Genomic DNA, 14,591 nt, shown 5'->3' with positions numbered 1-14,591 from the left:
ACCAAAGTAGGCTGTCCATCCTCCAGTGGGAAAGGTGGAGCCTTTAAAAAGCTAGTACAGAATTGTAGGTGGATGTTTCTTTATTCTTTGAGCTTAGGTTTATGAAGCCTTTTGTACAAAGGTTGATTTGATGTGTTCAGCAGTATGCTGCTTGGGCGTCTGGACACTTACTGCACCTACAGCGCTTACTGAAAGCTGTCACCACACTTCAGTTACAAAACTGCAGTGGAAGGTTACATGGTGTCAGTGGTGTCTGTCTTGAAGTGAGGGCCTGTACCTTTAGCTGATAGGAATACGTTTCTAGCTAATTTTATTTCTAGCTAATTATAAATGTGTTTCACAACTGTTGCATATATGCTTATAAATGTGAAACTGTTCTTATTGTGAAACTTTTTGCTGAAACAAAGAATCAGTTTCGCTTCTGTTTATTTCTGGTTGTTTTTCTGTAATTAGAGGATTGTAGGTGCAGAAGGAAACGTGAACTGTTCTTTAGCTACCATGTGATGAAAAAGCTCTAAGATAATTTGTAATGTTCATGGAATCATAGAATGGTTTGTGTTGGAAGGGACCTTAAAGATTCAACCCCAACCCTTCATAACACTTGTGGTAGGGTTAGAGCATACACAGATTAACTTACACAGCAGTCTGTTTGCTCATGGGGTTTTTTGTTGTTTTTTTTTTACAATTTACATTAAATGTACTTGGGAAGGGATTTTGCCAATCTTGTTAATGAGAGATTGAAGAGGATGTCAGGAAAGACTGCTAATGGTGCTTATTGTTATATCTCTGTTCCAGTAGGTAAGCTAGTTGTAAACTCTGTGGAGTACGAGGCAGGCCCTACTTGCCCTCAGAGACTTCTAGGTCATTATGACCCTTCTGACAAAGGAAATGTGGATGCAAGTGCCCCTGGCAGCAGCCCCTGCTGTTTAGTGTTAGCCTCTTGAAAAGGAGGTGCTACTTGATCCAGTCTGTATTTCTTGTGGCTGCATAAGTGTTGTTCAAAAGAAGATGAATTCCCTGCTTAAGTTTGGGTTATAGTGTGTTCCCAAATGCAGTGGGTGGAACAGCTTTCCACAAGTTAATTCTAGTTCACTGTTTATCATGGGTTTTTTTTTCTCCATATGTCAAATGAGAACATCAAGCAATTTAAAAGCCATCTTACATTGTTCTTGTGCTGAGTGGTATTTACTTGATTAGATGGAGTAAGTGAGGAGCTCAAAAATGTCTCTAGTTTACCTTGCCAACAGGTTACATTTATCTTTGCCTCATACATTCCTTGTTTCAAAGTTTCCAGGAATTTCAAATGGCTGTGCTGCTTCTACAACAAAGTTGCCCTTTTAAAATGACCGAGATTTCAGGTCTTTCCAGTGCAGTGGGAGCAAGGCTTTGCCAGCAAAAAGCTCTCCCTTTTCTGTTGCCTAGAAATACAGAGTTTATGTAAGGGCTTGCAGGAGAGTATGGGTGAGTGTGAGGATGTGCCATTAGTGAAAATGGAAGAATCAGTCTAGCAGGAAAAACAATTTGGTGTATGGAAGAAGAGGGGGAGTAAAATGACACAATAGAGAGGGGAAAGGCAGCAGCTTTGCCAGTAGGAACCCATTGGAGATATGGAAAAGGGATGGTGATAGCTGCCAGGTGAGAGGGGAGTCTCACATTTAAGTGTGTGTTTATTCGAAAATGAGTTTCCAGTATGGAATTCCCAGTGAATTTTCCTACAGAGATTTGGATTAAAAAAAAATAATCAAGTACTGGCTTAAAGTGCCCTTTAAGGAGAGGGAATATATCTTGAGATTGCCTCATTTTGGGACCACTGAGGAGGGTTAGTTTTATGATAGGCTGTAGTGTATCCTGAACTGTCATTTGTAGGTCACCTTTTATTCCCTGGCTCTGGTAATAGGTGCACTTTTAATTTTGTCAGTTTATGCTGTGACTTCTGAGGGCTATGTTGAAGTCACATGTAAGCCCAATAGCAAACAAATCAAAGCCTTCGTCTGTTTAAAAATAAAATGAAATAGAAAATGCTGTGCACTAAATAAGACTTTAGCCCAAAAGACTTGTTGTGTCAAGAGACACCATGGCCGATCCTGCTTCTTCAAACACTGAAGTCATTCTTTTGTCTCTATAGACGGTGTGCTTGATTTATCCACTAAGAAGAGTCCTTGTGCCGGCAGCACCTCTCTGAGTCATTCTCCAGGGTGCTCCAGTACTCCGGGAAATGGGTAAGAGACAGCAACTTACTATGACCTTTTAAAACTGTTTTATACTAAAAATATGTGCTTACCTCCTGTTCATTTTAACTTACTTTTGGTGTTAACCCTTTGGAGCAATGTGTTTTTCAACTTGTATCTTTTGGCAAATACCTTCACCCCACCTGCCAAATAAGTTGTTGCAGTTAAGAACTCTAATATCTGTTATTTTGGCCAATTTAGTACTTAGCCAAATATCTGTCCATTACCTGCTGCTTGGGTTTAGTGGTAAGTGATGTCTATGGAGGTGACAGTTCAGCTGAATGTACGAAGAGCCTTGGAGACTTTGCAATACAGCTTAGATTTTGTTCCGCTAAGAGGAAAGTCAGCTAACAGGAAAGTTTATATTAGGGTAGCAATGATCTGAGTGATGAACCAAGTTGAATGAAAAGGTTTGAATCACTGCGTGCTTTTTGTTAATACTTCCTACCATAAATCACAACCTGAAGCGGCTGGGGGAGGGAGTCTGGTAGCTCAGAAAACTTTAAACATGGCTTTTTGGATTTGTGATTGTACCGTAGATCTGAACAAGTTTAAAACAATAATTATAAAATGTGTGGTGTAGTACTTGTGCCTTCATTAGTTCAAGGTGTGAAAGAATGGTATATAAAGTTTCTTTTAGCTTTTATCTTTCTCTTGGTCACTTTTGCATACATTTAGAAACCCTTTACTCTTAGTTAGGATTGAGTCAATTGTACTGGAGAGACTGACTGGGAGTGAGAGGGATTTTGGGTGTTGATGGGAGAATTTTATCTTGAAGCTACTGTGAACAAGTCACTTTTTTAGTGAAGTACAGAAACAGTGTATGGTTTAAACTGCTATTTAACTGATGGAGTTAGCCTTTGAAAAACTTGAGATTTTAAACTAACAGCCCCTGCCCCCCCAGTCTAACTGATCTAACTTTTGAATTTCTTCTTGGAAATATTACTCTGACTTGAGCCATTTAATAGTTTTATTAGTAAAATACTTCAATCCTTGTTGAAAAGTTAGTCTTAGTACTTTTTCACAATTCTTTAGCATAAACCTTCCCCACCAGCTCTTCTCTTTCAATGCTGGACAGGTTATTTCCAGCTGTATTTTCCTAGGAAGGCAGCAGAAGCAGTTGCGGCTCTGTGTTGTTTGTTCCCTTGTTGGTGTGTCAAGTGAGAGCCGAAGTCCAACACACGGGGTGCTGGGCCAGCAACTAGTACTGCCCTGAGAGGATGCGGCATACTGGCACGTGTGGTTACTTGTACATGTGGCTGACTGCAGTCTGTTTAGTGTCAGTGAAATCAGGTATGAACCTCTGTCCTAGGGACCTGCCAAAATGACTTTTATTTAGGTGTAGAACCACTGGTGTGCATTCAGATGCTGATAGATGCTGTGGAAGGAGCAGAGGATGCACGTTGTTTGAGAGAGTTCTCTGGAATGGTAAACTTTCATTCGCTTCTGAATTTTGTTCTGAATCCTTGTTGACTCTTGTTCCCCACTTCAGCTATGACCTGCTGCGTGCTGAAGAGAAGCTAGCAGCATACATACTAAGCACAGTGTATGTTACGTGCCAGGTCCTTTTCAGTGGATGCCTTTTCTCCTAAGACTTTCCTGTTTAACATCACACTAGGATTAAAATAATGTAGCTTTTCAATAGTGCATATCCTATCCTTAAATAAAGCTGACTTTAGTACTAGAGGGCTTTACACCACTGTAGTGTCCCAGAGCATGAAAATAGAATCGCTTGCTAGTCTCTTCGTTGATCTGTATGTTGAACATGGAGAAGTTTGGAGGTGGATTTTGAAATTAGTGTGGCTCAGTTTCTAGAGAGGGGTAAGCTAGCAAAAAAATCAAATCCATATGTCTGCAGTAGTAGTACTTTGTGTCGTACAACATTTGTGACAAAAGAAAAATGGTAAAAATACGCACTGCTTTTTTTGCTGTTAACCCTTGATGTGGCTGACAGTTGGGACTTGGATTTCTTTTCCTAGCCATGCTATATATCAAATGAGAATCAGGGACTTGTATATATGCGATTAGGTAAGAGAGCAATTTGGTAAGTCTAGTGTAAAGCAGTGTTTTTCTTTGTGATCCGCAGTATCCCAGCTTTCTTATTTGGTGCCTAATGAAAGTCAAGCAAATACCTTTGAGGCCTGCTAAGCATTTTTTTCTTTACCCTGAGCAGTAATTCTTCAGTACGATATAAGCGAACATCATCCAATGTTTCCACCTGTGTGTAGATACTGCGGGTGGCAGTCATATTTGCATGTTGAATATGTTGCACTTTGGCTTACTCTTTTATTACTGTACTTGTTTAGTGGTAACGTCACACCAGTAACACAGTTGTGTGTAGCTCTATGGCGATTGATTACTACTTTGTAATTAAGGTGCTATTTGCAGACGCTTGCGCGAAGTCTTTTCTACTCCGAGAATTTGTGAACCCAACCAGAGACCAGCCAACAGGTTTCATTTTTCTTTGCCCAAAAAGCTTCTCTTTTTTTTGTGAACAAGTTTTAAAACTGACTGATGCTGAGACTTTAAAAAAAAATAATTAAAAAAAAATCAAAAAAATAAATACAAATTTAGAGAAAAAATAAATAACACAAAAAGTGATGTTACCCAAGCAAGGCCTTCTAATAAAGGAGTGGCCCCCTCACCCATCCCTCCCTACCTGTGCAAGTCCTGCTCACATCAGTTTCCTTCCATCCAATTAGGCGACCTGGGAGACCCAGCCAGCACCATCCGGAGGGACTACAGAGTGGTGATGGGGTACCTCCAAGAAGCTTGCAGGATGGAACCAGGGAAGGTTATGGCCACTCCACATCTCTTAAAGTACCGCTGGCTCGATCACTCCAGATTAGTGAAGAACTGCTGAGCAGAAACCAGTTTTCTACGGCTGCCAGCCATGGGCCATCTGGACTACAGAATCATGGACAGCACTTAATATTATCCAGGGAGGCTTCTTGGGCAAAACCACACTACGAATTCAATTTCAGCCGCATGAAATTCAGGGGAAATGGTGCACTCAGCAACATCAGTGACCTTCCTTTTCTTACAGAAAACTCTGCCTTTCAAAAAATGGCACTTCAAACTAAACAGGATGGGAAAAAGGACATGAGCCATTCGTCTCCTGTGGATTTAAAGATACCACAAGTTCGAGGCATGGACCTTTCATGGGAGTCCCGCTCTGGTGACCAGTACAGCTATAGCTCTTTGGTAATGGGTTCACAAACGGAGAGCGCGCTTAGCAAGAAGTTAAGGGCTATCCTTCCAAAACAAAACAGGAGAAGTTTGCTGGATGCTGGACCAGATTCCTGGGGCTCAGATGCTGAGCAGTCTACCTCTGGACAGCCATATCCCACCTCAGATCAAGAGGGAGATCCTGGCTCTAAGCAACCTAGGAAGAAAAGAGGGAGATACAGACAGTACAACAGCGAGATACTGGAGGAAGCAATCTCTGTGGTTATGAGCGGGAAAATGAGTGTTTCCAAAGCTCAGAGTATTTATGGGATCCCCCACAGTACACTGGAGTACAAAGTTAAAGAGAGGCTGGGCACTTTGAAAAACCCTCCAAAGAAAAAAATGAAATTAATGAGGTCGGAGGGGCAGGATGTTTCAGTAAAGATTGAATTAGATCCCCAGGGAGAAGCAGCACAAAGTGCAAATGAATTGAAAGATGAGTAGGGATGTTGTAGAGTGCCAATTACTTTGCAAACTGGGTGAGCACTACTGCATAGTTCAACCACCACTGAGCGCACCTGATTCTCCTATTTGCTGCAAAGCTCTTTCCTTTGCGGTTCAGCATAGACTTGTGTGGACACAGGTGAAAGGTGTGCTCTGAATGTCACATTTGTAAATTGTTCTAGCCCGGTATGGTGCAGTTTCCCTCCTTCACCTGCCCACTACCCTCTTTTCTTTTCTTTTTTTCTTTTTTTTTTTTCCTTTTTCTTTTGCTTTTTGCATGTTTCTCTGTAATAGAGAGTTAAGTTACCTCACAAAGAATGCAGGTCTGTGGAAGTGGACGTCTTGCCTGTAGAGCCTGCCTGAACTTCTAGTGTTGGATTTTTCATGTCTGCCTTCATAGAAAAAAGTCCACTTTGTTAAACTGAGACTTTCCTAAAACCAGGCATTTTTCAAATGAGAATCAGACTGTCATTCTCCAAAAACGTTTGAGTAATCTTTTTCTCCCTCCTTTTCTTTGATCCAGTTGATTGAAAGATTTAAGCTAAATCAGGTTATTTAGGAATGGTACCTCGCTTAAACTCAGAGATTTGCTTATTAGGAGGATAATCAATTGGGTCTAATTAGGCTCTCCACTATTTTCTTTATAAATTGAACATACTTGCCATTCACTGTCTGCTTAGTGCTCACCCGGGGGGGGGGTGGGGGGGTGGGAAGGGTAAACTTACATACACTACCTTCAGAATATGTCAGTTAATTATTTGTAACACTACCTTTGCTGTAATTTTGTTTGATATTTTTGAAGGGTGATATTTAGACTCACCTGCTTGAGGATGTAGCCTTATCTCACGGAAGACAAGCTTCTCACAGTCAGGAGCAGTCAGGGTACACTAAATGATATATTAGGGTATGCCTCATTACAACAGAACTATGGTTCTTTGTGACCTTTATGCTTTTTACAGACTTGATTCTGAGTTTACTAAACTATGTGGTTCCAACAAGTAGTTCAAACAACTCTAATCTGGGGAAGGGGGATTTGTGTAACAAACTACTGTGATATTGCAAAAAATGGGGAAAAAAAGGAAAAAAAAAGCCCACGAAACAGTGATCTCAAACGTTACAACCTCAGTAGTCTGCCCAAATACCTACATTAGTGAAGGAGCTTGTTAATGTTCAGGGAAGAAGTAAAACACTGGTAGCCTGATCTAATTCAGGCTCTGCATCATATCTATCTGTAATACTGTCAGGGTCGAACACTCAGTGAATGGGTGTTTCCTTTTTAACTATTACAGTTGCCAGTAGCAGGAATTAATCCAAGTCCTGCTTTTTTTGTTGTTGTTTTTATTTAACCTCTTTTGATAGTGGTTTATTACATGCTAGAATAAGCATTTAAACACCATCAAAGCACTCCGTAAACCACAAGTCCAGTTTTTTCCATACGATGATATCGTTATCATATGATATATGGAGATCCAGGATAAGTTTTGTACAGAACTTTTATCTTTGATACTTTCTGCAGGAGTGGTCAGTAACTGGGTGGAGCTTACTGGACTTCCCACAGTATGACCAAATCGGAATTGCTGGTTCTTCAGGTAGAAACAATTTGGTCTTAACCTGTGCAAAAGGTAGATAGAATTACAATTTGTTTTGGTTTTTTTCCCCCCGTTTGCACAACCAAAAGAAGCATTAGAGTTTTTGTGTGAGAGCATTAAGTGATGTCAGTGATTGAAAGTGGTTTCTCAAGGTTCATGGGAGGGTGGCCTAAATAGCTGTAGGGATGCCGACTGACTTCTGGAACAGCTGATTCTCTCTCCCTCCTCCCCAGCAACTTCATATTTTCAAAGGTTAGGCACACCATTGCTGTTGTTTTAAATATGCACTGCTCATTCTTGAAACGGACTGGGCACTTGGCCCCAAGTACACTTTGGTTTTGTTTACTTAATATATATTAGTACTCAAACTGCTGGTTCCTCGTAGCTCTCTAGTTGTCATCTTGGTATTTAAAGCAGTTTAAAGCTCAGTAGCAGTATATAAACTCTGCAATACGTTCCAGTTTAGCTGGTGATTGCAATAAAGGTGCAGTTAAACGTGTGGTTTCATCTGCTGTCGGAGGTTATGGTAGAAAGCTTGCTGCAAGTTTAAAGAAAAAACTAACACAGTTTTACTGTTCAGAGAGGTTTAACCTTTTGTAGTTGTCTTTATTTAAGCGACATGAGTTGAGTTTTATAAACCTTGTCACTGTAGTGTATGTGGAGTGCTCATTTTACTAACCTAAATATTTTGTATGTGTATGTTTAAGTGGGTGACAATCGTGCAGCAGAAGAATGGTGTGCCTACCCTTTAATGCTGCAGTTTTAAAAGAGAATTTGTCTTGTCATTTCAGGCTGTAGGCTAAGAATTGTAAATAGATAGTGAGAACTTGAGTACTCTTTATTTGCTTTGGTTAGAAAGTGGATTTAAAAAGACAAAAAACCAACAACAAACCAAACACGTAACTTCCTCAGTTTAAATGTCCTGAGACCTGAAGATTGTAATACTCATGTCTGCAAAGCTTTTAAACACAACACTTGATCTGTGATAACTTTACTATTCAGGTAATCTTTCTTTTTCGAGAAGCTTTTGAACAACCGTATTTCCTCCAAAGGTCTCTGTTTGAAAAGGAAAAAAAAAAGAAGAAAAAAAAGAAGTGTAGATTATTTTTTAAGCACTAATTGCATTACATTGGTAACTGCAATATGAAATAGCCATTATTGTTTTGTGAAGCATGGTTGAGATTAGTTAGTGGTCCCTTTTTAAAATTTCATGAGCCTCTCAAAAATAAAAACAAATTTAAAAAAAAGCTGCTGAATATTCAAAAGATATATATTTTACCTTATTGTAGGTTTTGTAAATTTAGTCTGTAATATTCAGGTGCACCTTTTAATGTTACCTTTTTTGTTTCAAAGTCCCATCTAATGTATTTTCTCTGAGGTGATTCATCACGTAAGGCTAGTATCACTCGAAGTGCTGCAGTGATCACTGATGTTCTGTTTCCTTTCTCACTACATATTTTTTACAGGCGCTTTCAGTGTAGCTAACTAGTAGTATTTGCGATCATTTTAAATATATGATTGGAATTAATGTTTGTCCATTAGCATGCTTGATTTCCTGCTGACCAGCAGTTTGCATGGCCAAAATCCCTGGTTGACCATATTTTGGTGTGGGAAGGTGTGGTTCACTGCTGTCTTTGTAACAAAAGCCTCGTTTCTCATGTTATTTCTGGTAAGTGGATGCTTATGTTACTTGGATCACTTGGACAGGAGAGAAGGTTTAGAATCTTTCTCCTGCTGCTCTTTTGAGATCGCATTAACGTGTAACATAGACAAACTGCAACCCTGTAAAAATGGAGGCGTCGTTAGGAGGAGGCCTTTCGGGTATTTTTCGTCACTAGTTTTCTCTTATTCCCGAGAACGTCCATCCGATGTAGTTATTGGATTTAACAGTATTGTTGTGTACTACGTTGATGTAGCTGAAAAAGCCTGACAGCGAGAAACTGTGAATACTATTTGTGGCAGTCTCTGAAAACTAGTTTTTCAGTCCAAGTATCATGAAGGAGAATCCCTCTCCCCTACCCTATCCTAGAAAGGTAATTTTATATTTTGTGTGTATAAAGTTTTAAGAATCAAGTTTCATATTGTACTGAAGTTTAGGTGTTGCTTGGTAAATCTTTGCTGCAGCATATAATTGAAGATGAGTAAGGCTTAGTGTGGTAGGGGTCCTGATGTGGAGTTAATTATCGTACAGTTCTGGTGAGAAAGCCCAACATGTATGAAATGTGTCCTTTTCTTTTCTTTTATTTGGACTTGTAAGATGTAAAAGTGCTTTTTTAGAACTCTGACCTATTACAAACTATTACCTCACTTTCAGCCAGCTGGATCCTCATTCCACAGTGTTGTAGGCATTATTGTGGCCGTAATGCTTGAGTACAGCTATAGAGTTGAACGTTTCCAGTTAGATATTAGTAGGGACACGTTTCTGGACTTGTTTTTATTTATGTCAAAAGATACTTTATTCTCCAGTCATTCCCTGCCTTTTTTCCTTAAAGGCTCAAGACAGTTTCCTTTAGAATTTCTCATTATTTTTTTTTATTCCCCTGTTGCACAGGAGAAGTTGCAGCATAAGCAAACAGGTATGCTTTGCTTTGCTTCTTGTTGCAGAACTCATCGTTTGATGCTTGCATTACCAACCCTATTGCTAGACCCGAAGTCAAACAGTGAATTTTCATTGCAATTGGAAAACAGATTACTTTTAACAATGCAGGTGTCCAGGTAAGGTAGTGCCTCTAGTAAGGGAGCACCTTCTGCTTCTGTATTCTCACACAACTCCTATACCACCTCTTTTTGTAGAGCTTTCCAGTGCTCAAGGATATTCCTAAACATGGGAGGCAACTGCACATGTGTTTAGACCAGGTAGAGCAGACCAATCTGTGCTTTGTCTTGTGGCAGGCTGACATCTGAGTCTAAATATTTCTTTCATGAGAACCCATGAGTACATTGCCTTCCCCTGGAAGTTTGCAGAAGCTGGCAAAATGATTCAGGGGCTTTAGGGTTGAGTAAGCTTTGCATAGATTGGAACAACTCATTTTAGTTCTTATTGTCTTGCTTTTTATATCATCTGCAGCAGTTGTTATACACGAAAAACTGTAATAACCATGTGTTTCTTTCCAGTTTACTTTGAAGTAATGCTCTTAAGATGTCCTTGAGTCTTAGGAGATGAACATAGTGTCCAAGGAGTGAAGGGAACACTTTGCTGTTCTCTTGTGTCTCAAAAAACAGTGTGGCTACATCTGTAATGTAAAGAGCTCTTTCTTCAGTGAAGACAAAATTTTAACTCTTCAGTGCAAGAATGCATACACTTGTTGCAGTCCAAACTCTTATGAAGGCAAAATTATTAACCTGTACTGAAAGCTTTGTCACAATATTTTAAATAGGTTAAATTCTTTGCCAAATGTTAGAGGTAGAATGGGAAGGATTGTTTCCCTCATTTGCATGAGGATCAGAACCTTCTAGGTTTTCCCCAGAAATGTTTCAGAAACGAACTGTATTTTCAGTCTAGGTCAGTGTTGCTTTTTCTTGGCACCAGGCGATAATATTGACTAATACTGGTTTAAAAAGCTGTACCTAGTTTTGATACTATAAAGGTTTCCACTTGATCTCAAACTATGTTGAAAACTTCAGTTAGAACCTTCAGAAACCTGAAAATCTGCACTGCTGGTCATACGCAGTTCTGATAGATGTAGCAAAGAAAGTAACCACTGCAGTTACTCATTTCAAATTATCCAGCATATAAACATGATGTACTGTGATGATCACTAAGCAGAGAGATATTGCGGACTCAAAATGGTCCGTAGATCCACTTCACGTATACCAGAAAAACCTGTTAGTAACAGCATTCCAGTGTCCATCTCTCTCCCTCTCTGCTGTTCTTGCTTTGACTGGCGCCAAGTCTCCATACCAGTATTACAACAGCAGTTTTAGAGTTCATGTCCTACTGAATTATGCCTATATTCAGGTATTGTCATGAAAAACTTCCTATTCAGAAAGCTTTATTTAATCCTCACAAAAATCTCTTAGCACAGTGGCAGAAGCAATTTTACTGGGCCATGTAATAGGAGGAAGGATTTTTCCAGCCCGTCCAAGGGCATTTCATTCACCTTCTTAAAAAGAAACATCCCTGCCCCTGTGCTTGTCACTACTGATTTGGTAAATATCATTTAGAGTACCTCCAGATGATAACTACTTTATGGAGCAGGGATTAGGACCCAGACTTCATTCTGACTGGAGCAGGAAAAGCTAATGTCAGGAAACAATTTCTGTGGTCATCACCTAGTACAGCCTAACTTCAACTTCATGTTTTTTATTTCCTACTTGGAAATAATGACGACACTACCACAGCCACTAATACAGGTTTTCAACTACTTGGTGCTACATTTCTCAGATATTTTTGCAGATACTATTTTTTACGCCTGCATGAAAGGATGTAAACTTTACTGTCACTATAAAAGCACTTGTCTGACCTATTCTAAAGTACCAGAAAAGGGATAAATAACTGCAGCACTTTTTCTGTTACAATGCCAGAGTCTTAATTAAATCTGGTCTTCAGGTTATGAGATATCTTAAACGTACAATCTAGGATCATTAACGGCTTTTCAGGTCAGATCACAAGTTCTCTTGGGATACTAATCTGTCTTTTAAAGACTAGTGCAACAAAATAGTGTGAAGTTCAGGCAGGGGATGTATATATACATGCCTGATGTTTTTAACTAATCATTTCGGTAGGCCATCTCATGGCTTGGCGTTTGGAATCTGGGATGATGGGTAGGGAAGGGAAGTTTCCCAAACTGAAAAATCATTTTGGACCATTGTTTAATGTTCAGTTTGAAAACTGTATCACAAGAAAAATGGGTAGGGATTCTTTCTCCCTTATGCCTTCAGGGAATGAGTAGTATTTAGAATCTCTGGCTGAAATTCAAGCCTTTTTACCATGTAAATTTTTAATATAAACTCATTGACATGCTTTTTACATCTGAGGACTGAAAATGGATCTTAATGTTTAAGTTGTGGAATGGTATATTTCTTAAATGAAGGGGGGACATTTACAAAGAATAGATTAGAATACCAGCATTAGTGAGCTTAAGGAATTTTAGTATGTAATAGCAAAGTATAGCAAAGTATTTGATTAAAGAAATTAATCTTGAATTGCTAGTCTGTAACTAGGTGCATTCTAATTTAGCAGGTGAATATTCTTTACTTACCAATATATGATGGGCTTTTTGCAAATAGAAACCTTTATCTGAGTCCCATGTGTTGCTTGTACTGATGGGATGTATGCTTACAGCAGCTTACTGCTGCTTTAAAATGTATAAAATATGTTTTGAGTGTTTGCTCATAACTCTTTCTAACCTCCACTTGTTAAATTGTCAGACATTGGTATTTTATCAGTCCGCAATGTAAGTTTAAACTAATGTTCTTAGGAATCCAACTTGTACACACACTGTTTAAAAACCCTCAGGGACAGTTTACACACTATCCTCACTCAATTCAGGTACTTGTACTCTCTTCTTAAACCTAGCAGTGACTTGTATTTTGTTTTGCTTTTCTTTTGACGTGCTGATAGCACATCCTTGATGAATGTCAACTTAAAACTCAGTTCAGGTATCCAGGTATAACTCAGCCAAACGGATTTTAAAGCTGCATATTTACTCTCCAGCACACAGTGCCTCAGACACTTATAGTGGCATTCTGTATATTCAGTTATTACTACTGAGCAGATCGCGTGGGGGTTCCTGGTATGTATTGTAAGAAATTCCTATGTATATTATATAATATGTATTATATTATATACATATATAGTATATATGTTATCTTAAACTTATATATTTTAAAATGCCACTACTAGCCAGCGCAGCTAAAAATGAAATACATTCCCAACTGCTTCTGCGAACAGCAGGGGCAGCTTCTTAACGTGGCTCTTGCTTCTCTCTCACCATAACTACTTCTAACCTCAAGCACGGGTCCTTGGCTGTCTGACCTCTACACTCTAGTTATGCAATGTCCTTAGAGAATTCTGTGCACTGGCCACTGTGATGGAAACCAATGGGCCGGGAGTGCTTTGAGTTTATTAGTAATTGTTCTGCCAAAGTTGGTGTTTGTATGACGAGCGTTGTAAACCTGTCAGATAATGAGCAGAGGTCCAAGTAATCCCTAATGGTGTGCGTAATCGCTTCCACCTAATCGATAGGACCAGGCCCTCAGCAGGTGTCTCCTCTCCAATGCTGAGCACTAATTCGGGACGTGTTGGCACTTAACATCTGTAGTGATGGGCCCCTGTGCTGCGCTCGCGAGGAGGCGAACCTTGAAATCTGCTCTGCTCTCGCGGGGATCTGTTGGCAGTTGCAAGTCAGCAACACCTCTGCTTTATTATTTGACACTTTACAGCTTAAAAAGTCTTCTCTTTCTATTTATGTAACCCATAGTCTTTGAAGAGTATGGAAAATGGCATTTCTCTCTGACCTCTAGAAGTTCAAGTGTCATGGGAAAAAGAAATAAAACAGGAACCCCCCCCTTTACTCTTATGGACCTCATTTCAATATACTGTTTACAGTTTGACGGAATTGTATAATTTAATATTTCTCTTGTACTGTAGTTTATATTTATTTACAGATTTTTTTTGTACTGTGTGATTTGAATTTTTTGTTCCTTGCTATGATCAATGTTTTATGTAGTAGAGCACTTATGATCACAAATTAAGGTTTTTGGTTTGATTGCACTACATTAATTTTTTTTTAATGCAGTTCTGATTTTTTGACTGGACTAAATAAGCTGTGTCTTAATGTATGTGATAAGTACTTTTAAATTTTTATTTCATGTGGTCCATTTATTTTTTTTGCATTGTATGTCAAAGCGCTAATTCTCTTGTTGTGCATGTGTAAGATTTAATGGCTCCATTGTATTATTTGACCATGTCATTTTGGAAACACATTCCCAGCTGTAACGTTGTGTATGGTAGTTTTCACTGGATGCTAGACTTTTCAGAACCACTATTCTTCTAATAAATTTTGTTGTGAAAAACTTTTAAGGGGTTCCAATTCTGTTGTTTGTGGTGTGCTTCCTGAGTGGCCACACTGAGGTTATGGAATGCAAACTGTTGCAGCTT

At 39.1% G+C, this 14,591-nt stretch overlaps 1 protein-coding gene across 26 annotated transcripts in view; it reads left to right on the top strand.

Annotated features, from left to right (window-relative positions):
* Positions 1–14,591, top strand: part of LCOR (ligand dependent nuclear receptor corepressor) — a 79,380-nt gene that overhangs the window by 46,677 nt on the left and 18,112 nt on the right. For 25 of the 26 annotated variants that reach the window (XM_061372492.1, XM_061372473.1, XM_061372470.1 and 22 more), the window contains one exon: positions 2,126–2,219. In XM_061372492.1, the coding sequence (XP_061228476.1) occupies positions 2,126–2,219 (94 nt within the window). Of the gene's footprint in view, positions 1–2,125; positions 2,220–4,930; positions 14,514–14,591 lie in introns of those variants that run through there. The other variant, XM_061372494.1, reaches the window with a different exon arrangement.

This window comes from Neopsephotus bourkii, unplaced genomic scaffold (assembly GCF_033783945.1).
Source record: "Neopsephotus bourkii isolate Nb327-2 ecotype Australia unplaced genomic scaffold, CSIRO-AGI_Nbou_v1 NB_1615, whole genome shotgun sequence".
Classification (NCBI taxonomy): Eukaryota; Metazoa; Chordata; class Aves; order Psittaciformes; family Psittacidae; genus Neopsephotus; species Neopsephotus bourkii.
Note: the sequence above shows the minus strand (reverse complement) of the source record. Positions and strands in the feature narration are given on the sequence as shown.